The sequence below is a fragment of the Mustela putorius genome, unplaced genomic scaffold (assembly GCF_011764305.1).
Source record: "Mustela putorius furo isolate JIRA1106 unplaced genomic scaffold, ASM1176430v1.1 tig00000738_pilon_pilon_pilon, whole genome shotgun sequence".
Classification (NCBI taxonomy): Eukaryota; Metazoa; Chordata; class Mammalia; order Carnivora; family Mustelidae; genus Mustela; species Mustela putorius.
The window spans coordinates 1,502,117-1,525,830 of NW_025421463.1; the positions used below are offsets into that span (position 1 = coordinate 1,502,117).

Consider the following 23,714-nt stretch of genomic DNA (forward strand, 5'->3'; position numbering starts at 1 on the left):
CTGTGGGGGGAGGGGGAGACCGTTGGCTGTTGTGAGTGTGCGTGCCTCGGGACTTGTATCCTCGGGAGCACAGGTCCTCTGTGTGACGGGGCAGCGATGAAATCTAGTCACTGTGAGAGGGGCGTTTTCCCCAGCCCCTCCTCTGCAGGACGAGGACCATGGTGTGGGGGTCTCACATCCACTGTCCCGGCTGCCAGGACAGCACCGGGAGCCAGCCACCGATGGGTACAGCTTGGCCGGCTGAGCATCGCTGCCCGCCCAAGGTTTGAATAGACTGAGGGGCAGACACTCCCGCGGGCTTGAACTTGAAACCCCAAAGGGTGTGCCCCGCCCCTCCATGACCCTGCCTGGCCGGCCCAGACTGAGCTCCAGGAAGGCCAGAGGTGCCTGCCCGTTTTCCTGTGAAGTTTGGGGGCCGTGTCGGTGATGCATGCGGGCATGCCCCCCGCCACGGGGACCCCGTGTGTTTGCGGCGTGCTTCACCCTAAAACAAACCCATGCGGAAGTGCCAGTGCCATCTTGGATGGAAATCTGGGACGACACGAAGACAACAAGGGGCAGTGTGGAGAGAGGCTAAAAATATTGTAGGATTTCCGTCTACCTTTTCCAAGAGAAGAACCAAGGCTCCCTCTGGCCTGGCCTTTTTTCCAAGAGGCTCCTCTGCCATTCAGCTCACCCAGCAGACACCTGCTGGACGGCACCCTCTGAGCCAGGCCCCGGTCGGGGAGAGGGGAAGGTGCAGGTCCCCAGCCACAGGTCCCACGTCCGCATCCCAGACACGCGGCCTGGCAGCCACCAGAGCTCTGCAGCAGGACGGAGCCGAACTCACACCTCTTGGAGCCTCTGCCTTGTCCCTTGTGAAGGAGGATGGGTGGGGCCGCCGGGGACGGGGACAGGACGGGACGGGAGGCGGAGGCGGACGCCCGCCCAGAGCAAGAGGGGGAAGTTCCCGGGACCCAGGAGAGCCGTCCCGCAGGTGACTTTGTCCACGTCCAGTTCTCCTGCTTCTGAAAGTAGGTGGGTCCTGGCGGCTGATAGGGCCTTTGTTGAGAAGGTCAGGCTCGGTAGGGAAGTCTGGGGCTAGGGGACCCCACGGAACTTTTTGCCTGAAAGGAGGGAGATGCTGAGGGCAGGGCCAAGTCGGTCTCGTGCCGTCAGCAGGACAGAGACAGAGACAGGCAGGGACAGACAAACATATGCGCGCACGCACACGCACACGCACACACGCGCGCGCGCAGAATTGTCTCTGCATAGATGCGCATGAGCTGGAGGGGAACCTGAAGTCTTACAGGAATGCAGGGGTGTATGCAGGGTGGTGAGGGTGCACGCTCTCCCGCAGGCCCCCCGCCCCCGGGGGAGATCCGTGAAAGTCCCCCTGTCCGGAACGCTCTGGTGCACCAGGGTTGTTCAGGGAGAACGCGACGCAGGAACCAGTCCTGCTTTGAGGTCGCTGCTCCTCTCCCGTGTCCTCCTCCAGGAGGGACCCTCATTTTACCTTCCCCCCTGCTGGGTTCCAGGGCTGCAAGTGAGGCTGGCAGCGGGGCCATGGAGCGCCCTATGTCTTTGGCCAGATCAGCACGAGCCTGCCTTCCCAGGGCTCACGGTGCTGTGGGAATGTCACGGGCCAAGGTTTCCCCACAGGGACACCGGCAACATCTTGTACGCAGGCAGATGGGTCCAGGCTCAGCGAAAGCAGAGAATGGGGGTTGGAGGTGGGGGTAGGAAGCAGCAACAGGCCTCAGGGAGGTGAAGGTGTGTGCACGTGGGTACGTGTGTGCACATGTGCACTTGTATGCATGGGTGTGCAGACACGGGGATTGTACGTCCATGGAGGACGGTGTCGAGTGTGGGGAGCCAGCAACCAGGGGTGGCCCAGGGAGGGCCGTCCACCCCAGCCTGCAAAGCGGGACACTTTCGCCCAGGGCACCGGGCAGCCGCAGAGGGCTCCAGGAGGGCCATGGGGTGGCAGCCCCTCTGTCCACCCCATGCTGACGCGGCTGGCCGGAGGTGCAGCTGCAGGGAGAGGCAGTCCAGAAGGGCCCTTCCTCAGACTCCCAGAGCTGCCGGCAGGTAAAACTCGGGGACCCAGCACTTGGGGACAGACATTGGCAGCTTGGCTAGCTGCCCTCTTGTGGGGGAGCACCATCAACCAAGCCCAGCCCCGCCACGAGCAGCCCTCAAGGTTTGTCCCCAGCAGAGATCACACTGGCTCACGTCACATCCAGGGGGTGCTGAGACCCAGAAATATTGTCTCGACTCCTGATTCCTCTGATGTCCAGTGAGCATGGGCCCGTGTGAGATCCGGCGGCCGACCCACCCGTAGAGACGCGCGAGGCCGCCGTCCACACGCATTAAAGATGGGCTGGGCGTCGTGGTTTCAGCAGAGTTGGTTTCCTTTGTGACCTTAGGTATTTTATTGTAAAAACACTATTCTAAGAGAGCGTCCCTGGGCTTCCCAGGTGCCCGAAGGAGTCACACAGACCACGTCAAGACCCCCGAGATGGAGGGTGGGACCCCCGCTCTGTCGCACGGGCAGGGGTTCCCCAGATGAACTCTTAAAGACGGATTTTTGGTTTCCCCCAGATCGTCCCCCTCCGTGGCCCTCTGTGGCCCCTGTGTCCTTGTCACCGCCCTCTTCATCCGCGGAGGTTGCCGGGCAGAGCGGGCGTCCCATTCCCACAAGCGCGACGCTCCAGGGCCTGCTTCTGGGTGGGTTTTTGCCTGAAGCACTAAGGGCTTGAACTGTGGAGCAAGACTTCTCTTTTCAGGCTTTCGGAGCCCCCGCGTCAGCTGGGCGAGGGTCACAGCAGAGTCCCATCGGCAGGTGTGGGCGGGCCGGAGACCCTGGCCCTGGAGGCTTACCGGAGGACCTACGACAGACAGAGATGGGAACAGTGAGCCTCGTGGGAAACCCTCCACTGGAGAAGGCGCCCTGGTGGCGCGTGGACAGTGAACCGTTAACCAATGAGATCGCGCATTCGACAGGCTCGACCTGTGGCTGGGGACTCAGCGGGGACAGGACAGGCGGCCTCTTCGTGGGGGGGACAGACTAGTCCTGGACTCCTGTGTCAGATGGGGTCTCCCCAGAATTCGTGCAGCCCAAGCCCCCCGGGCCCCTCTTGGGCCCAGCTCTCTCCCAGGCCATGGGGTTGCGGATGTCCGAATGGCTTTCCCCACAACAGGAACGCCGGCAGAAAGTTCTGGCCCCATAACCCGTTTCCACCCCCTGAAAATTCAGTGACAAGTCCTGTGGAAGGAACGCGTGGAGAGGCTGGAGACGGGAGGGGGTGGGGCTTGGAAGGATGGCAGGTCACGGGGGCAGAGCGAGCCACAGGTCTACACCGGCCGCAGCCAGCTCGGGGCTGGGCCTGAGCTCCTGGTGGCCAACGTGAGACCTGAGCAGGGCTGGGACCTTCATCATAAGGAAGTTTGGTTCTTGGAGGGGACACCAGTAGCCAGAGTCTGAGGTTCTGCGGGTTCAGGGGGACCTTTGTGTGTGGGGACCTGGTGTGATCTGTTCCTGATTTTTCACACGTAATTTACCAATGTATAACAGGATGTTTTGAGGCAGATCTCCATTAACGCTTTTTGAACAAGGCTGCGTGTGACACAGACCTGCTCCCAGCCCAGACGATGAGCTGCTCCTTTAATGGGGGGGGGGGTGCTGGACAGCCGCAGCAGAAGCAGCCCCTGGGATTCTTCAGGACCCAGGCTCAGCACCCGCCCTCCACCCTCCCCGGGGCTCCAGCCTCCCCATCGCCGGTGAGGCCCCACTAGCTGGCGCATGGGGCCCCCCTCCGCCCAGGGCAGGATTTGGCAAAGACCTCAGGGGGCCCCACAAAGGCCACTGGAGTCCCCAGGGACCCGAGAATCTCAGATCTCCTGGTCCTTCACACCAGGAGGTGGAGACATCACAGAGGGCTCAACACCCCGGTGAGGGCAGAGCCCGGACAGGTCCCTGCCATTTCTGCCCTTCGCCTGACCCTTTTGCCTTGAGGGGACCCCACTGGTAATGGTCCCCCCCAACTCCCCACCCCAATGTTAGCTGGGTCCAGGCTTATCTGGGTTGCATGAAGGATCTGGGAGCCAAGGAAGGCCGTTCAGGGATCTCAGCCCCATCAACCAGCCCAGCCAAATGGCCATTCTGGGTTCTCAGACCAGGGACAGGCTTGTGGCCCAATTCCCAGCCCCAGTGCCCCCAGAGGCTGGGGCCAGTCACTCTTACTCTCCCAGCTGAGCCCCACCTGGGGGGCTCCCCCGCCCACTGCCGGAGCATTTTCCGAGGGCCGAGCAGCCACGGAGCTTGTGAAGTGAGTACTTCCCCTCCTCACACACGATAAGACCGCGCTCCCTGTGGCCCTGCAGCCCCAACGCACGTGTGCATCCCAAAATGAGCCCCAGTAGACAGGAGAGGCCCATGCAGGCAGGGGATCCCTCTGGCCGGTCCCCGGGGATGGGGGCCCCTGTGATTTGGCGTTGGGCGAGGCATCCACCTTCCCTCCCTGACCACCTGACTCACAGAACTCCCCAGCCCCCCTTCCATTAGGCCTGCTCCCCAGGCTGCTCTACTGCTGGCCACGTTGATCACTGACCCTCTGAGCATGTCCCTTCCCCACCTCGGGCCCGGCTGCTCCCGGCTTCCCAACTCTTCCTTCTGGGGCCTCTGGGCCCCGGGTCAGGAGAGGACCAGGAAATTGGACCCTAGGAGCTCGCCCTCCCTGGGAGCGGGGAAGGGAGACCCCACCGAGGCAAGGGGACATCGGAGGGTGAGCACCAGGGAGAAAGGACGTCTGGGGCCTGGCGTCAGAGACACGAGCTCGGGATCGGGGCAGACACCTTTATTCCATCCTCTTCCTGCCCGTGGCTGCCCCGAGTGAGGACAGCCTGTGTGAGCGTCTGGGACAGGAGCCCACAGGACATGCTGTGGCCTCAGGTGAGTGGGAAGGGGGAAGGCGGGTCTGCTACCGACCCCCCTTGCTCTGGGAATCATTCCGGAAGCCTGGCTGGGCCACAGTGTTGTCTCCGTGGGTGTGGACGCTGGCGGGCTGGGGCAGGTTGGGGGTGGTGGCCAGGTCTGCTCCGTGCACACAGGGCGGACCGGTGCGCCTGGTGACCCACGTGAGGCCACTGGAGCAGCCAACACATGCCCCGAACGGAGCAGGGCCGGGGGCTTGGGGGGTGAAGCTTTCTCCAACGAAGATTCCGGAACGGCACAGTGGCTGGGATCCACAGCCGACTGGCCGGGACAGAGTAAAAAAATTCTTGCACACACGTACCCCCCCCCAGGCACACAGGGGTCAGCAGAAACACGAGGCCCTCACACGATGCTCCGCCGACCCCCGGCCCCCTCAAACTCCGATGCGCCTGGGCCCCGGCCCCGGCCAAAGTCAATGAAGATCCCTTCTGAATCTGAGTCCACGGACTCCAAGATCTGGTCCACCAGGTTCTCTGGACTGGAGGAGGGTGGGGAGGGGTGGGCCATGCCTGGGCCAGGCTCGGGGGGCTGGGCAGGGGGGTACAGTCTGCTGGGGCAGGGCCCCGACTGGGGGCCGACAGAGGATCTCAAGGCCCCAGGGGAGGCCTGGCCAGGTGTGTCGGAGAAGCCCTGGGGCTCCGGGCAGGACGTCATCTCCGAGACGGAGTGTCTGCGAATGCCGGGGCCGCCGGCGGCTGCTCCTTCGGCCTCGTGCTCGGCCACGGGGTTCAGCAGCGGGGTGTTGTAGCTCTTGGAGCGCACCACTGGGTTCTTGGCCAGCACATCCCCTGAACGGGAGCGGCGCAGGAAGTGCTTCTCTGCAGACAGACAGACAGAAAAGGTGTCAGGCACGGGGTTGGGGGGGCGGTGGCCAGGGTGGGAAGTGGTCACTTGGCAAACCTAGACACCCGCGTATTCTAGGCCCTTCCTGGGGCCAGAGTCTAGCCAGCACCTACTGTGCGCTTAGCTCCGCAAGAAAGGGCAGCCACGGGGAAAAACCTGAACGGCGCAGATCCCTGGCCCAGCCCCCGCGCACCCCTGCAAGGAAGGGGAGTCGGCTCTAACTGTGTGTCCCCTCGCGGCTTCTTCCTTCCTTCCTCAGTCCCAGCCTCAGCCTGGAGGTAGGCAGGGGGCGTGGGTGTGTGGAGGTGCAGGGCTGGGTTCCAATGCGCACATGCCTCAGTTTCCCCACCTGTTGAAGGTTAAACAACCTGTAGCACTTCCTGGAGTCCCAGTGTGTGGTGGGGAGGGAACCCACCACCGGTCAGGTAGTGGTTAAGTGCCAGGATGGGGGTGGGGAGGATGAGAAAGGGTCTTTTCACATGAATTCGGGGCTGGGCTTTTATTCGGACTGTGGTGGGCACTCTGGGGTGCAGGAGAGGATGGCCACGGGGGGGCTGGACTGGGTGGGGGGGCCAGATCTCAGGCTCCCACTCAGGGCCCTGCAGTTCCAAAGACTGACCACCATGTGGCAGGGCTGAGCACAGTGAGTGGCTCAGGGACCTGCCCGGGGCAGGAGAGAGGTTCTGTCCAGTTCTCCTAACCCTAACCCTAACCCTGGGGGGTGGGCTTTATGTCAGCAGGCAGGTGGGCGCTCCCCAGCGGCCCCTGTGCCTCTCTCCCCAGGCTTGGCTCCTCCTCCCTCGGCTCCCCTGTCACTTCCAGTCTTGCCTTTCCCAGCACGGCCCTTGCATCACCTGTGTCTAGGTCCCCCCGGAGACTGGTCAGGGGACTGTGTACTCATTGGCCTGCGTCCGTGACTGTGAGAGCCCATATGGGTGGGGCCTGGCCTCTGCGTCTTCCCCATGGCCAAGAACAGGGGCAGGCACAGAGTAGGTGCTCAGTGTACACAGGGGAACGAACCAACGGACTGTCTGTTAAAGGAGCAAGGTGGCAGGCCTCCAGACAGGCCAGACAGCCCCAGGACGCCCACCTCTCTTCACCCCTCTCCTACAATTCCCCCGAACAAGCTCGGTTTCTTGGGCTCCAGGCCTTTGCACATGCTGTGTCCTCTGCTGGCCAGCTCTTGCCTTTCAGGATTGAACACAGATGGGCCCTCACTGGGAACACAGAGCTCCGTGGGGGGCTCAGGGGAGTCATCTCATTACCATGTATGGTGTCAGCCCGACAAGTCCCCTTCAGTTCTTGTAGGAGGGAGCCCGGGCCCTGCGGGTCCAGGCCTGGCACACAGCTGCCGCATGACTGGAAAGCAAATCCCCAGCGGGACCTGGCTGTGGCCATCTCCTCACTGGGAGGCCTGGACCCTGGGCAGAGGTGGACAGGGCCAGAGGTTACCCCGCTCCCCGCCCCAGGCCCAGGCCAACCCTACCCAGGATGCAGGAATGTGTGAACGGGCCCTCGCTGGAGTAGAGGCCGTAGGTGCCCAGGTAAGGCGACACCACCTTCTGGATCAGTGTCTCTAGGCGCAAGTAGTCCTTGGTCACGCCCCGGGACTCATGCACTCCCTGTGAGAGAGGGAGGGAGACGGGTGGTCACGAGACAGACAGCATGCTCCCTGCCGCCCCGCCCAGCCAGGAAAAGCTTGCCCCCCAGGGCTACACTGATGCCCTTGCCAGGCCCTGCCCACCTCCTCCTCCTTGACCGGCCTTGTCCAGAGCCCTGAAGGGATCTCTGTCTCCTCCGGTTCCATCAGAGCCAAAGCTGGAAGAAGGCAGAGCCGCCTGCAGGACAGACTTGGTCCCGCTGACGCGGAGGGCAAGCTCTGGGCCCCCCGCACCCCAGCAGACAGCCGGCACACAGTAGGCCCACAGTGAGCGCTCACTGAACAAAGGACGGCTGAAGGAACAGGGAAGACAGCCCGGCTCGGGGGGCTGCCAGAGGCTCATGGCACAAGATGCCTTTAGAATCTTAAAATAGCAGCTAGGGACAGCCTGAGCCCCCCTGCCCCAATACCACGCATGAGAAACCCACTTCAGCCGGGAAGACACACACGGACCATAAGCAAAGAGTTGAGGGCCGTGCAGGCGGCTCAGGCAGTCAAGGAGCCGACTCCTGGCTTTCACTCAGGTCATGATCTCAGGGTTGTTGGATCAATCCCTGTCTGGGGCTCTGTGCTGGGCATAGAGCCTGCTTAGGATTCTCTCATTCTGTCCCTCCCTCCAATGAATGAATGAATGAATGATAGATAAACAAAAGCAAAGGGTTGAGAGAGCCATGCCATGCAGACGTCGGGAGCAGCTAGGTTAATTCCAGACAGGGTTGACCCCTGATGACAGGAAAGTCATCAGGGGTGAAGCAGGTCACTATGCAACGGTACCGAGGGCAGCTCTCGGGGAGGACGGAATGACCCCCAGTGTGCCCGCACCTGACAACAGAGCTGCAGACCGCATGGGGCAGAGCTGCTAGAGCCGAGGAACAGACCGTTCATCCGCTTGCGAAGACAGACCAGCAGGCAGGAACTCAGGAAGGACACGGCACGCAACACGCCAATCACTGTCAGACCGCTGCCCCCCGCCCCTCCCCGGATGCAGAAACACACGTCCCACAGCTCCTGCGGTTCACCTGTCAAGTCAGACCACATTCTGGGCTATAAAATGCGTCTTTGCAAATTTAAAAGGATGTAAGTACAGCGCCGGCTCTCAGAGCACAGCAGTATGAAGCCAGGGAGTCAGGAGCGGGGAGAGAGCCGGGAGAGCCCCAGGTATGCGGAGATCAAACAACTCACTCACTTCTAAGTAAGCCACGGATCCGACAGGAGATCTTTTTCTTTTTTCTTTTTTTTTTTAAGATTTTATTTGCCAGAAAGAGCACAAGCGGGGGAGCAGCAAGGAGAGGGAGAAGCAGGCTCCCCGCTGAGCAAGGAGCCCGATGCAGGGCTCGATCCCAGGCTCCTGAGATCATGACCTGAGCCAAAGCCAGATGCTTCACGGACTGAGCTACTCAGCCATCCCCCAAAGAGGAAATCTTAGCAAGTATCTTAAAATGTTTTGAATGAAATGAAAATGAAAACAGATCCGCACTGATGGGACGCACTGGAAGCAATGCTTGGAGGGAAACTGTAGCATCAAACGGATACATTAGTAAAGGGAAAACCTGAAGTCAGTAAGTGTCTACCCCAAACCAGAAAAAGAAGAGCGAACAAAATCCAAAGAGAGCACAAGAGAAATAATCAGAGAGACCTCACTAAGACTGAAGCAGGAAATCCTCAGGGAAAATCAAGGCAACCAAAAGCCGGCTCCTCAAAAAGACCGGGAACATCCCTAGGCCCCCGCCGGGCTGACTACTAGAGAGCACACGAACTCCCACCGTCAGAACGAAGAGGAGCCATCACTACAGACCCCAAGCCCCTGGGAACTGCCTCCGCCCCCACGGACAGCAGCACGGACCAGCACGATGCTTCTGCGCATCCGGGCATTCCGTGAACTTCACGTTGTTTCACTCGCCAGCCTTGTACAGGACGTTTGTCTCTGCTCCCCACTGCACACTGAGAATGGCAGCCCCGGGGCTGCATTACCTGTGAGCACTCAGAGGCTGAGCTGCTCCCCTGGCTTCCCCAGGAGAACGGTCACTCTGCTGGGGAAGTACAGGGCACACGGTAGGCCCTCGACACATGCTAACCAGCAGCTGTGACTTCAGATCCATCTGGGACTCGAAAACAGTGGGGACAAGCTCAGTCAAAGTGCCGGCCAGGTCGGGAGTGGGGCAACAGCGATGGGGCAGGAGGGCAAGTCCTAGGGGTGACGGGACCAAGCGGAGGAAGCTGCATGAGGCAGAGAGGCCACCAGGGGGCAGCACCACCCCAGTCTAGCCACCAGCCTGGGGTGGGACCTCCTCGGCTCCAAATCCCTGTCCAGCCACCGCAGGCTCCCAGAAGCACCACAAAAGGCTTTACATCGGATTACTCCCCGCTGTCCTTGGACCTGTCCTGCAGGCAGGACGTCATACAGGCGAGGAAAGAGGCTGAGAGGCACAAAGTCCTTAGAGGGCCCCGGCTTCAACCCAGCCAGGTTCCCCTAAAATCCTTCCAAATCCCAACAGCAGGACATGTGGTTGCCAGAACGACCACCAGCTCCTGCCCTGTGCAGTCCCTCGACCCTCAGACCTCCACATTCGTCAGCACCTTCCTTGCTCTGCAATCTTCACTGGCTGCCCTGGACCCTAGGACCAACCTCGCAGACTAACTTAGGTTACCCATGTGCACGAGGGGATGAAGAACAAGGAACAGGACTTCGGAGCCGTCAGATGTGGGTGAGGCCAGGCCTCGTTAGCTCTGGGCAAACGAGGACTCTATTTCCCACCTGTAAAATGGGGTGGATGGCAGTGCCTACCTCTGTCCTTTTACAGTGCGACAAGCTGGCAAACTACAGGGTCCTGCGCTTGGGATGCAGGAGTTTGCAAAAGGCCCTGTTTGTGGTCCATCAGACCCTCTGCTGTTTTGGGCAGGCCACTGATCCCTAGCTGCTGGGAGCAAGGCTGCCAACAGCGTGTGGCCGCCCCCTTCCTAAAGCTGCTCTGGCGGGTGAAAGACACCGGCACCAGGAATGTCTGGAACCGTTGTGGGGAGGCAGCCAATAGCTCCAACAGCTGGCTGGTACAGGGTGTGATAGCATAGTCCCTGCCCACTGGGGACACCTCTGGGCCCATCCACACTCCTGGGCTCCCCATGGGATGAGGCTGATGTCTGCCTTCTCTTGAACTCCCATCTCCCCCCAACACCTTCTGAGATCCTCCTGCTTCCCTATCTCCTTACAGGTTTCTCCTAACAGTCTCTCCCCATTGACGAGTCCTGTGGACCCAGACCCTTGCCTCAGGCTCTGCGTCTGGAAGGCCCGGCCTCATGCCCAGTGGCCTCCTTGTGGGGCCACGCACCTGCAGCACCAGCAGCATCTGCACGATGGCGGGGGGCACCCGGGCATGGGTGCGGGCCAGCGCATCCTCCAGCTTCACGCTCAGGGTGATGGCGTTCCGGAAGTGCAGCAGGGCGAGCTGGCGCACGGATGGTTCCTTGCCCTGCGGACACAGAAAGCCGTGCCCCACCCCGCTGCCATCGTCAGAAACTGCTGCTTCCCTGTCTGCCGATCCGGGGCCAGATCCCAGGGCTACGACACGACCCTACATATCCCTGGGCCCCCTTCTACCCCACCCTCCTCCCTGGATGGCCCTGTCCCGAAGAGAGGCCCCAGCCAGCTTGCCCAGGCAAGGAAAGGGTCACTGTCACATACCAAGCCCCTACTGTATGCTGGGAAGGGCCTACTATGTGCTGCCCAGGACTTTATAGGGCCTGTGTGTGTGTGTGTGTGGGGACACCGTCCTTCGTTCCAAATTGTAGGAGGGAAAGCAGGTGAGGGGTCCAGGGACGTGGCCATCCCCGGGCTGGGGACAGCATGCTGGAAGGCTGGGATGGGTGGTCGCCTGGGCCCTGGGGCATCCCACGGCTGCAGGGGCCATTCACCTGCACTGGGTAGAAGATGGCCTGCAGTGTGGGCAGCACGTCACTGAAGAAGAAGTCCCACGTCTCTGCCAGCGAGTCCAGCAGTTTCTGTCCTGTGGGCACAGGGAGCTGTCACTGCTCAGCCCTCCCAGGCTGGAGTCCTCTCTCCCATCCGCATGGGAGCTGAGGGCCAGGCTCTGGGCCCTGGAGGCGCCCTCCCTGCCCCCCAGGTTGACAGCACACAGCCCTTAGCAACTCTGTGGCCGGGGGTCCACGACGTAGTTACCCCGTGCCTCAGTTTCTCCCATTAATAAAACAGGACAGTGAAAGGGCCAACCTCCCAGGACTGTGGGGATGAAATGAGCAGAACCAAGGCCCAGGGCAGAGAAAGAGCTGGTAAGTCCTGGCCGGTTCCCATTCCTTCATCCCACCCCAGTCCTACACAGGAACGCCCCCTGCCCGCGCTGGCAGCTGCCACACATAGCCCTGTCTCCTCCCAATTCCCACGGTGTTCCCCCAGCAGGCGGGCAATCTGTCCACCCATGCAGATGTTTGCAGAGCACCTATACTGGGCACTGGGGACCCACCAGAGCCTCCCAGATCCCCAGACCCATCACAGGACAGGGAAGCAAGACTCTGAATGGCAACTAGGAGCGCAATCATCTGCCCATTGAAGGGGCGACCTCAGTGGGCAGACCAAGAGACGGAGCCTCTGAGAGGTTCAGGTCCTTCTCCTCCAGGCCCCTGGTCCCTGCCAGCCCGGGCTGCCTGAGCTGGGGTCAGAGGAACCGGGGAGATCACATCCAAGAACAGTGCATCCCAGGTCGGGAAGGGAACCAGAGAAAGTGGAGAGGAGCCGGCAGGGAGGGCTTCCCGGAGGAAGTGCTAAGCTGATTTAGGAGGCTGGATTTGCTGGGTTGATGGACATCCTCAGTGTGGGAACCACACAAGTAGATGTGTGGAAAGCAGGCATTTGGTCAGGCTCTGGGTGTTTCTGCCAGCCCCAGGAAGGAGCCTGCCTTCCTCAGGGAGGGCAGTCTCTGAGGGATAAGGACAGATGAGGTGTCCCCGAGCTGGGACTGGACTGCTGACTGCTGACTGCTGCAGGACATGCAAAGCTCTGAGTGCTCAGCCCCCCTGCCTGGAACAAACAGAAAGCTTGGCCTGCCGGGTCCAGGCTAAGCACGTCGCCAAGGCCCCTGCGGCTCGGTGGGACCTCCAGTGGACGGCTGGAGAAAAACGGGGTGTGCTGGGGTCTCTGGGTGAGAAGGGTGAAGTGCCACATGCTGGCTGGCCTCCCAGACCACACCGCTCGTGCGGGACGCCTCGAGGTCTCCATGGGAACCAGCGAGCCGAACAAAGGCCTTCCCCTCTTCTCCGTACTTCCTTTGGACTCCGAACCCCACACTTTCACTGCCCGTAGAGGCCCCAACTCTGTGTAGGTGCGGGGGCTCTGGGAGGGAAGCCTGGTGGGGGCGGCCCCGGGAAGCCCGTCCAGCCCCGTGGGCAGCGAGGGTGGCCTCTGTGCATGGCCGATCTGTGGGCCCTGGGGCTCTCCGCCCGGCGGCCAGCTCCCAGCCCTCCCCAGGGGCCCACACCTAGCTCTGTGGAACCCAGGATGGGTGGCTGCTGCCGCCCGCAGGCCTCTGTCTACACAAAGGCCCCGGTGAGAAGAAAGACGGCTCAGTTTTCTGGGCCGGCCGTGGGGTGGCTCTGGGCCCGGGCCAGGCCGGCGTCCGCAGGCCGCTCTCCAGCCTATGGGGCGGAAATGCTGTGGAAAGCAGATGTTGTAAAACACAGCCTCGAGGGCCCGTCAGAGCTCCAGGCGACCAAGAGGCCAGGAAGCACAGGCTCGCCCACGGGCCAAGTTCTCTGCTGGGGCCTGTGGTCTAGGGCTGGCGACAAAGGCTGGGTGGGGGGGCTGTCGGGGGTGACAGCGTCAGGCTGCCCAGAGCTGGAGCCCTGCTCTGCTTCGCCGTGGGACCCTAGGGAGTCCGGCAACCAGGCCTCCATGTGACACTCCATAAGATGGTTGTGAACGTCCTCGCGTGCACTGGGCGGAGGCTGCTGTGCAGCAAATGCTCACTCAGTGGTGGCCATGGCTGTGGCCACCGGTGCACCCGTGCGGGCCGCCTTGTCTGTGCTGAAGTTCGGCAGAACCGGGCTTCTCCCCCGGTATGTGGGTCCTCTGCCCTCCTATGTTCCCTCCGAGCGCTGAGGGCCCGGGAGACTGGAGCGTACCAGGCTAATCTTGGCTCAGGTCTCAGCCCCGTGATGACCACAGGGCCATGGAAAAGGCCACAGCAGGGGCTCCGAGGAGGCCAGCTGGCCAGGAGTCAGGCCCGCCAGCCAGTGTGTGAAGGCCACTGGGGAGTCAGGCCAGATGGCCAGTAATGGGCTGGGATACCTGCAGGCCAAGAGAGGGCCGAGCCCAGGGCCTGGAGCCTGCAGGAGGCCCTGGGTTCCTCCCTGGAGTCATCGGGTGTCTGGCCGCTAAGGAGCCATCCTGGGCGGCAGCCCGACCCCACTCCCGTAAGCCTGGCTGGGAGACCACGGAACCACAGCCTTAGGCGTGGTCCGGGAGAGAGGCTCCATGGCAAGGCTGTCCCTCCTGGCCTCTCGTTTCCAGGAATTGCTGTGCTTGGGAGTTGATGTCCGCAAGGCTGGAGGCGGGTGGGCGAGGCCACCCCCGGCCCCCAGCAGAGGCACAGGTGAGGACATGGCTGGCCACAGGGAGCGATCTCAAGTAAAGAGCTTCTTTGGGAGCCAAACGGGGCAGAAGGTGGACAGGGCAGGCTCCAAAGGCCGCCCATCGGGGAGTGGCGTCAGCGACTGTCCCCTGGTATAGACCGAGAGGGGCAGAACGGCTTCCCGACAGACTACATTCTGAGGCCTGACTCAAGGGCCACTGCTTCCATGGAGCCCTCCCTGCTAAGACGGAGTGAACCCTTCCTTCCCCACGGCTTTCCTTCACCGCCATGCATCACACGGAGTTGTCACCGTCTGGTCCGCGTCCATGTACCCGACTGGACTGTTAATCCCTGGTGGACAGAGCCGTCTCCCCCATCTCCAGGCCCCCAGAAGCTAGCTGCGGCCTGACCCGTACTGAGCACATGGGTGGAGTCCATCCAGCCCCACGGAGCTAAGAGGGGGAGACCAAGGCTGAGGTCTGTGGCTGGGTGGGAAATGGAGGCCAGGACCCATGGCCCCTAGACTGGGGCTCTGTGCCGGTCCCTGCGGCCTGGGGCGGCTCGATGGGGTGGGCACACCCCAGAGGGTGGCCTGGTGACACGGCCGCTACAGGCAGGGCCTGACTAAGCTGCACAAAGCTTCTCTTCTCTGAAGCTCCCAGCTCCCCTGGGCCGGAGCCGGTGGGAGGCAGAGGGACTGCTGGAATGTGCCGAGTAAGGAGGGGGCGTGGGAGGGACCTCCACCAGGTGCCAGATCCTTAGCGCCTCGACTGCTGACTCAGTTGCTGCCTCCTCCAGGAAGCCAGCCTGGACCCCGGCGGTCTGTCTCTCCCTCCGCTGGACTGTGGTCCTGGCGGTCCTTCCCACGCTCCCGCCTCAGCGTTGCCCCCGACAGAAGCAGGACGTGCAGAGAGAGCGGGGGACACGCGGCTCTGAGCTCACCCAATGCACACTAGGCCACTGGCCTCAGTGTCCTCCTCTGGGAAATGGGATTATACTCCTTCTTTCTAGGATCAGAGTAAGGACTGAAGAAGGAACCAAAGTGGCAGTGGAACCAGGTTGCCGCACAGAGCCACATGGCCTGGGTGCCTCAGTTTCCCTGTATGTGCAGTGGCTGCAGTGGTATCTCCCAAGCAGGACTGCTGGGAAAGCCAGTGAGTTAGTAGCTGGAAAAAACGCAGGACGGTCTCGCGGAGAGTAGGCAAGTGCCGAGTGCGTGGTGCATAGAAGGTGCTCAGCGAATGTTCCTGGAGCCTGAACTCAGCCCCGGGTCTGGCACAAAACAGGCCTCAGCAAAGGCACTGTGGTCTGAGCTGGGTCCTCTCAAAATGTGATCGTTCTCTCTGCCAATTCACTCCTACGAGGACACACCACTTTGGTCGCTGCCCCCTGACCTAGGGACATGGGAGCTGGAGGGTGCTGGGGGGAGGGAGGCGGAGCCCGCCGGGACCCTGCCCTACCTGCTGAGGCCCGGGCCCGGCAGAGGTGCGCTGGAGATCAGGGGCCTCCAGAAGGGCCAAGGGCATGTGCGCTGGGGTCAGACTGGCCTGGGCACCCCGCTCTCTACTCAGTGCGGCTGCAGACATACTGTCCCCAGCTAGGAAACAGGCACAGGGAACCAAAGGTCTCGTGGCTGGGTATGAGCATGGAAAGAGCAAACTCATCTAGAAGGTCCAGCCCCAAGCTCAGGCCCCAACCTCTGACGGGACAGCGGCTCCCGGTGACAGTCCCCGCCTCCCACCTCCTCCTTCGGGAACATCAGGGCAACCTCGGCCCTATGCTAGCTGCCCGGTCCTCTAAGATCCTGTCAGGGGATCTCCCAGGCTGCGGGAACTGGCACCAGAGGCCCCGGGGGCAGGCTTTTCCCCGATTTCGCAGCCCTCTCGGGCTCCAGCAAATTGTGGGGCTGAGGCAGGAAGGGCAGATTCTCTCCCCGGTAAGGTCCGCTCCTGGAGTCAGACTGTGGCCTCGCCGCCCTGCCACCCGGGGGCACAGGCAAGGCACGCAGGGCCACGTGTCCCAGCAGGGACGGTGGCAAGTCCCTGCACTCGGTCCCCGCTGTGGGCCACCACACTCACCCTCATAGAAGCGGATCTTGTCCCGCAGGATCACCATGCCTTTCGTCAGCAGCTGGTTCTGGAAAGCACACACAGGTAAGCTGTTACTGCCCCGGCGGATGGCGTCGGGCAGGCGGAGGCCCCCAGAAGGCCTCCCCCTGCCCCTTCGCCCCATCAGCCGGCAGCTGAGGCCCAGGGGGCCGGGACTCACCCATTGCCCCCAACCTCCCCCACCCCAAGCAGAGCTTGAACCTCGGCTCGTGCTGGGAAGACACTGACGGCCGGTTCCGGGTGTGCGTGAACTCTGCAGGCTCCCTGGCCAGAGGCGGCATGACGAATGCAGCCAACGGCAGGGCCTCGGCCACAGGGGCCTCAGGATGCCGACGCCAGGCCAGCAGCGTCACTGCGTGCTCGGGGCGCAGGGGCCCTGCAGTGACGGGGACATCTGGAAGCCTACCCTGTGTTCCGGGAGGTGAACGGCCCGGAAGGGAACCAGCCCTGCGTCCTGCCACGTGCCAGGGCACGCCCGGCGCGCAGACTTCACCCGCACCGTTGTCATGAACCTGCCCGACGACCCGCCCCAGCGGGACAGGGAAACGGAGCCACAGTGGTGCGGCAGTCCTTGGAACCTAGCACACTGTGGACCACGGAGAGGAGGCGACCCCGGTCCCTTCTGGCCTGCTCGGAAAGCAACCCCGGCCCGCTCGAGAGCGCAGACCACCCACCTGCAGGTACTCGGTGAAGAACGACCCCAGCTCTGTCTTCAGGAGTTGCCTGTGGGCGGGAGGGGACAGGACAGTGAGGGGCGGCAGGGCCCAGGCGGCGCTGATGGGGGTCGCCGGGGGCAGCAGGAGGCCGACCCGCTCAGCCCAGGGGGAAGTGTGGGCATGCGCCCCCCACCCCGTCCCAGTGCAGGGGGCAGGCGGGGAGGGAGGGCTGGGTGGGCCTCAGGCCTCCGTGGTGTTCACTGGGGCTCTGCGGGCTCCCGCCAACACTGCACACGAGAGGAAGCGGAAGGTTCCCCGGAGCAAGCGAGGGCCACCGGCATCTGTCACGTTGTCGGGGGCGGGAGCAGTTCTGGGCCTCTGAGCCTCGGCTCCGTCCCCCACCGCCCAGCCCAAGCCACCAGCACAGCTACCCGCCTTCCGCCTCTCTCCCCAGGGCAGCTCTCCTGTATTGTCCTCACCAACCCAGCAGCAGGTGCCCAGTACGGTTCCCTTCTAAAAGCGAGACAAGGGAGGCTCAGGGAGGTCCAGTGACTTGTCCAAGGCCACACGGGACACACCGAGTTAGGGTCTGAGCCGCCTCCTTCGCACTCAGGTTGACAGCTCTCCGCACTGCACACCTCTGGGGGCTGGGCATGGCGGGCGTCCCGGTCCAGACCAAGCACGGCCTGAAACACGCGGGCGCTGTCAACACGTGGCCCAACACCTGACCTCCCCTCTCGTCTCTGTCGCCCTGGAGCTGTGTGTGTGCACGCACACGCGTGTGTAAGCAGGCACGTACACTTGAGGGGGCACCAAACTCACCGTCCCTCATCCCCACTAAGAGGGTGCGCTGGTCCTCAAAGGCCTTTTCGGGGGACTATACTCCACCCTCCTGGCGGAGCTGAAAGCGGACCACCCCCCAAGGACTGGCTGTCCCCAGTGGGGGTGGGGGGGGGTGCGGGCCTGAGGGTAAATGAAGCAGAGGGACAGAGGGCAGGTGGCTTGTGTCGGTGACCAGCACCCAGCACCCAGCACCCAGCACCCAGCAGCCGGCATCCCTGGAACCTGGGGCTTCGGGCAGGAAATAGGCGCAGAGATGATGGCGTGGGGGCTGAAGAGAGACACAGCTGGACCAGGCCGGTCCCAGCCCAAAGCTCATGCCAGCCTGACCATGGTCCTGGTGTCCCTGGATGGGGCAGATGGGGACCCTGAGGGTCAGAGCAACTGCGGCTGTCTGGGGGCAGCCCTAGGACCCTGTCCCGCGCCCCTGGCACCCTGTCCTACACCCCTGGCTGGCAGCTCCTCTTAGCACAGGACCAACCCCATGTCACAGCCCGACGCCATCCCTGCGTCACTGTGTCGTTAACCGTGGCCACATTCACCAGGCTGAACTCCACCTCGGACAGCAAGGGGGTGTGAAGCCAGTGGCCCCTGTGGTCAGCCCCTGCCACGGTCCCTCCACCTTGTCCCAGTCGTCTGGGCTTCCAAGGACCGGATGTGACCTCACCTCACATGACCTCAGCTGTGTGACCCCCATGGGCAGGCTCAATGTCTATCTCAGGTCACCACGTGTGTGACCCAAGGGGCCACTCATGGCCACAGAGCAAAGGGCAAGGAGGGATCAAGGCTGAGCCTGGGTGAGTCCCCTCCGCCCGTCAGGGGTCAGAGAGCCAGCCCGATGCCGCTGGTCCATCGTGTGACTCTGGGCAAGTCCCTGCCCCTACCTGAGTTCCGGCACCCTCCTCTGGGACCAGAGACATGCCAGGAGGCGGGGAGGAGGGTCCGGGCTGTCAAGTGAGACCACAGCTCACTCTTGGTGTATGCAGCAGGTGCTCAGTAAAGCCCTCCTCTCTCTCTCCCTGGCCTGTGATTAGTGACAGTGAGTACGAACATGAATGAACGAATGAACAAATGAACGAATGAATGAACGTCTCCTTCAGGGCCGAGCAGACCCTCTGCCCCACTGCCGGCTGCCTGCAGCTCCCCACACACCTCCCGATATTTCCTCTTAACTCACTACGTGAGCCCCTGAGCAGGGGTGAGGGGCATGGCTGGGCAAGCATCTGTGTGTGCCGCATCCACTGGCTCTCCCAGCTGCTGGAGGGGAGTCACGCTCATTCTATCATTCTACAGATGTGGACACTGAGACGCTGGGGGGCCTGCAGGTTAGGCAGCTCCCGTATCCGCAGGCGAATGCCCAGGCAGCCTAATCACCCCAGGACACCACCTGGGGAAGGCACTGCCGGGGGAACAGCCCGGGTGTCATCAGAGGGGAGAGAGACAGCCACAGAAAGGGGCCGGGGTGGGGGGCAGAGGCCGAGGCCAGGGCCACCCTGGCCAGATGGGTCTGGTGGCTTCTGGGAGTCACAGGGCCAGTGGATCTGCATGCCAGAGCCCAGAAGGCAACAGAAGGGGCCTCTCAGGACAGAGCAGGTGGCTGAGCTCTTGCCCAAGAGCCCCCACGCAATTCTCCTGGCCCTGGGCAGGCCAGGAGTTGTGCCATCGAATGCTGGGGGCATGGTGTGCCTGGAGGGGTGTCCTCTGTGACCCAGAGTGACTTAGTCTGGGGAAACTATTATACGAAGTGTGCCTGGTTTGGGGCCTTTGGAGAAGGCGGTCAAAGGAACGGGTCAAGAGAGAGGCTGGACCACACCCTGGATGTCACCAAAATTGAACCTTCATGGTTCAGAGAACAGCCCCAGGAACGTGCGAAGACAACCCACGGAGCGAGAGCAGATGTGCCAGTCAGAGCCTGCTGAAGGTCCAGACCCTGAATATATAAAGAACTCCCGCGACTCAACAAGAAAGAGATAAGTCATCCCATTTATAAATGGGCCAAGGAGACATTGCCCAAAGATGGTCTGCAGATGGCCAACAAGCCCGTGAAAAGATGTTCCCGTCCTCAGTCATCAGGGAAGTGCAAACCTCAGCCATGAAAGGGCTCCTCACGCCTGCAAGTGCCATTAGAATACAAATTCCCGAAAGTCAAGTCGCGCGTGCAGGGAAGAAGGCGGGGGCGCAGGCCGCGGGCTCCGGGGTGGGAAGCAAAGCCATGCAGAGCAGCGGGGCAGCCCCTACCCCACCCTGGGGGTGGCCCCAGGAGAAACGAAGCCACGTGTCCGCGGGTCACAGGAAGCCCTGCGCGCTCACAGCCGTGTGCGTGTCACGGCCGAGGGGGCAGCTATCACCGGCGAACGGGTGCAGGGAACGCGGTTTCCCTAGCGTGGAACAGTATTTGGCCGCGAGAAGGAATGAGGCGCAGGCACGGGCTCCGATGCGACGAGCTTGAAGGCGTGAGGCGACACGGATGCGGCCGACCCAGGCCGTGCGCACACCGGGTGATCACGCGTATGTGAAACGTCTAGAAGAGGCAAATCTACAGACACAGACGCTCGACTGGCCTTTGTCAGGGGCTGGGCAGTGACTGTTAATGGGGACAGGCTTTTATGGGGGGGTGGGGTGGGTGAGAATGTTCCAGAATCAAACAGCGGTGAGGACTCACAACTCTGAATCTGTGAGGAACCACGGAACTGTACATCTGAAGAGTGAATTACGTGTCGCTGTGCCCACCTATGCGTGTACATGCGTGTACATGACAACGGAGGGAAGAAAGGGTGATGGCCGATGTCAGGGTCCTCTGCCTGTTCACCTCCTTGGCCTTAGCCTCGCCGGGGCCCACCGAGGAACACCCCCACCTACCCCCATCTCACCACGTGGCCCCGAGAACCGAGGGGAACGTCTGGGTGACAGCGCCATCAACGGCTCCAGTCACCAGGCTTTCTCGTGGGATCGAGGCCAACGACCACTCACGGGGACCACGCGTAACTCCTGCCACTTGCTTTAACGTGGCTTTGGGATGGAGAAAGCTGGGTGGGGGCTGGGCAGGGGGACGTCCCAAAGGACCCACAGGCCCTGGGGTCAGGGACCCGAGCCCCAGCTCCACTGACCAGCCCTGTGGGCACACGCAACAACAAGTGACCTTGGCCTCAGTTCCCTCCCCGGTAAAATGGGCAGTCGAGGAGCCTGAGGAAAGCAGGACCCCCGAGACGGGTTGCATGGAAGGGGGCCTGGGAGAGGCAACGCCGCCCCTTACCCACCCCGCTCCTCAGTTTACCTGTCTGTAAGGCCCTTTGCGGCCCTGCCACACCGGGCGGGGTGCCCTGTATGAACACGATCCCGCTCCCCATCATCCTTCATTCCCATCGTGAGCCGACGAGGAGCTGGGCCGCCCCCTCTCCCCAGCTGACACAGGGACTGGGTAGCAGAGCCCGGAGTGAGAAGGGAATAGCACAAAGAGAGGAAATGCCTCCTTGAGGCAGCTGTGCGGCCCCGGGCAGACATCCCCATCTCTCTGATCTTCAGCCTCCTTCACCGCAAAGCAGGACGACCGGGGCTGGCCTTGCTGACTCCCTGAGTGACGGACGGTGCCCGGCTCACAGCAGCAGCCTGGAGGGGCTGGTCCCTCCTGGACTCCCTCACCAGTGCTCACTGCTTGGCCGTCCACAGGAAATGAGGGGCATTCGGCCGGGCTGTGACTGCCTTTCCGGGAACGACACTCCCGTCATTAGGCAGGTGGGTCCTTCCTCTTTAACAGAATAATATCCTTCATGATGCTCAACACCAGCGGGGAATGTGGGCGTGATCTCGAGCCCCTGTCCAAGTCCCACCCTGCTTCCCCTGAAGACAAAGTCCTCGGGACCAGTGGGGGTGAAGGTCTACCAGGCCCAAGAGCCACACGACCAGAACCTGGGTCAAGTTGCACACGGTGGCCCCGGGGTCGCTGCCCACCGCGGCCGTAAGGGCAGTATTTTAGGCGTGGCTGGGGAGGCAGGGCCTGGCTACAGCCTCCCGCCCCACTCACAGGCCCCGGACAGGACAGACAGGCGGCCACTCACCGGACGCCTTCGTTGAGGCTGAAGAGCTCCTGGTCAGGCAGCCCCTTGCGCTGGAAGACGGCGATGACCCCGTTGTGGATGCTGCGGGCGGGAGAAAGACAGTCACTGAGGCCCCGCCGCCCCTCCCCACCTGCCCTCTCCTCCCCTACTTGGCTCGAGGGACAGAAGCGGGTCTGATCAGAAACAGGTGCCCATCTTTTCTCTTGCAAGGCAAGCCCAGGAGAGCAGGGGTCGGCTGTCCTCACGGGACCCTGTCCATACCAGAACCTCAGTCCCCACCTCGACCCCAAGATCTACATCCCTAGCCCCAGCCTCCCCAGAGCCCCAGGCCTGAGTCACCTCCAAGTTACCTCTCCAGGATGTCTTCTGTGGCCTTCACACACTCTGCTTCCCTTCCTATGTTCTGGAATCTTCTATTCCCAAGGGTACCCTTTGATCACCTGTCCCACCCTGCAACGTATCCGATCCCGACACTCACCATGGGCTTCCAGGTGCCCCTGAGCCGGCCCTTCCTGACTCCTGGTGTCCCTGAGCACTGAACGCTCATGCTCTGTGCCCCACTGGGAAGTGGCCTCCAGCCACAGGGCCTTTGCACACACCAATTCTGCTGGCTGGTCCTCACCCACTTCCATTATCTATTCTCTTTAGATCACACACTGTTGCCAGCTTTTCCGGACCGGCACTGTATAACCGTGTTTCTGTGATCTGATTAACTTGTTTCCATCACTGTCTGTAGACCCCAAGAGCACAGAGCCTCGCTGTTGGAGAAACTTGTAAGCATTTGGGGAAAATTCATTCTTGACTCTCCCTCACCCTCTGAAACCAACTGACCCTGAGGTCAGATCCATTTCTAGCTCCTGGAGCTCCGCTGCGGCCCTCCCCTCCCCTCTCGCCAGGGCCCCTCGTTGCATGCCTGGACCTGATCCCACCAGCTGCCCTGTCTCCCTGCTGCCTCCAGTCACTTCTCTGACCAGGGTCTTGTGAGGAATCCGACGCCTGCAGATACAGCCCGAGGCCTGGACATGGCATTCGAGGCTTGTCAGGAACGGCCTCTCCCTGCATTCCGGGGCATCTTACACTCCAGACTGCGAGAGTGCTAGATCAGCCAGAGGCCACTACACCTCTGGGTTTCTGCACCCACTGCCCCTTCCGTCTGGAAAGCCCTTCTCCTCCCTGTCTACAAGGTAAGCAGCTGTTCATACTGAAGACTCAGCTCAGTCGCCACTTCCTCCAAGAAGCCCTCCTGACCCCTCCCTTTCCCCAGGGAGCCTCCTATCCTGGCACTTTGCTGATTCACTTTCCTATCAGCACCCCGCCCTCCCTTGGCCACACACTTCCGAGGGCAAGAACCAGGTCTGGGTGGCTCCTCTGCCCTCCACCCAGGCCCCAGGCATGGCTCTGAAGCTCACAGACCCACTGCCGAGACTCTCAGCGTGGAGGGAACAGCCGGGCGCGCGCTGCCATTTCCATCGCAGACCAGGCAGCAGCCACCAGGCTCCCAATGCCCTTGGCTACTGGCATTAGCGCCACCCTTCCCAGGAACGCAGACTGGCCCCCCACTTCACAGACGGGGAGACAGAGGATCACAGAGGCCATGTCTCCTGCGGAAGGGCACAGAGCTCCTCATCCAGCAGCTGCCCCCTGTCCCCATGCAGCCGGGTCTGAGGCCGGCCGGGGCAGGACCGTGCACACCCCCACCCCCTCCCAGGGGCATGAACAGCGCCAGTCCTCCAGCAGCTGTCACCCTGGATCCGAGCAGCTGCAGGCCGACTCCCAGCCCTGTGGGGGCTGCCGGGGGGCAGGAGGCACAGGACAGTCCTGGTCACCGCCCTGGGGCCCGGGGGCCCAGCCGGTCCGAGGTGCTCCAAGGTGCAGCGGGGACCAGGTACAGAGGCCCTGAGGTGGGAGGGGCAGGACGAGCCCCGGGCGGCCCCTCCCGCTCTTCACACACCCCTGCTCCTAGCAGCCCCGCCCCCGCCTTCCTCCTCTACCAGGCCGA

General features: G+C 62.4%; 1 protein-coding gene across 11 annotated transcripts in view; it reads right to left on the reverse strand.

The window, feature by feature from the left end:
* Positions 1-4,823: 4,823 nt before the first annotated feature.
* Positions 4,824-23,714, reverse strand: part of PRR5 (proline rich 5) — a 48,533-nt gene continuing 29,642 nt past the window's right edge. For 6 of the 11 annotated variants that reach the window (XM_045083714.1, XM_045083720.1, XM_004771140.3 and 3 more), the window contains 7 exons: positions 21,716-21,796; positions 16,839-16,887; positions 16,135-16,192; positions 11,388-11,479; positions 10,805-10,945; positions 7,305-7,440; positions 4,824-5,793 (listed from right to left, as the gene is read on the reverse strand). In XM_045083714.1, coding sequence (XP_044939649.1) covers positions 5,318-5,793; positions 7,305-7,440; positions 10,805-10,945; positions 11,388-11,479; positions 16,135-16,192; positions 16,839-16,887; positions 21,716-21,796 — 1,033 coding nt within the window. In that variant the 3' untranslated portion in view covers positions 4,824-5,317. Of the gene's footprint in view, positions 5,794-7,304; positions 7,441-10,804; positions 10,946-11,387; positions 11,480-16,134; positions 16,193-16,838; positions 16,888-17,299; positions 17,507-20,934; positions 21,075-21,715; positions 21,797-22,065; positions 22,166-23,714 lie in introns of all 11 variants that reach the window. The other 5 variants (XM_045083719.1, XM_045083717.1, XM_045083718.1 and 2 more) reach the window with 5 other exon arrangements.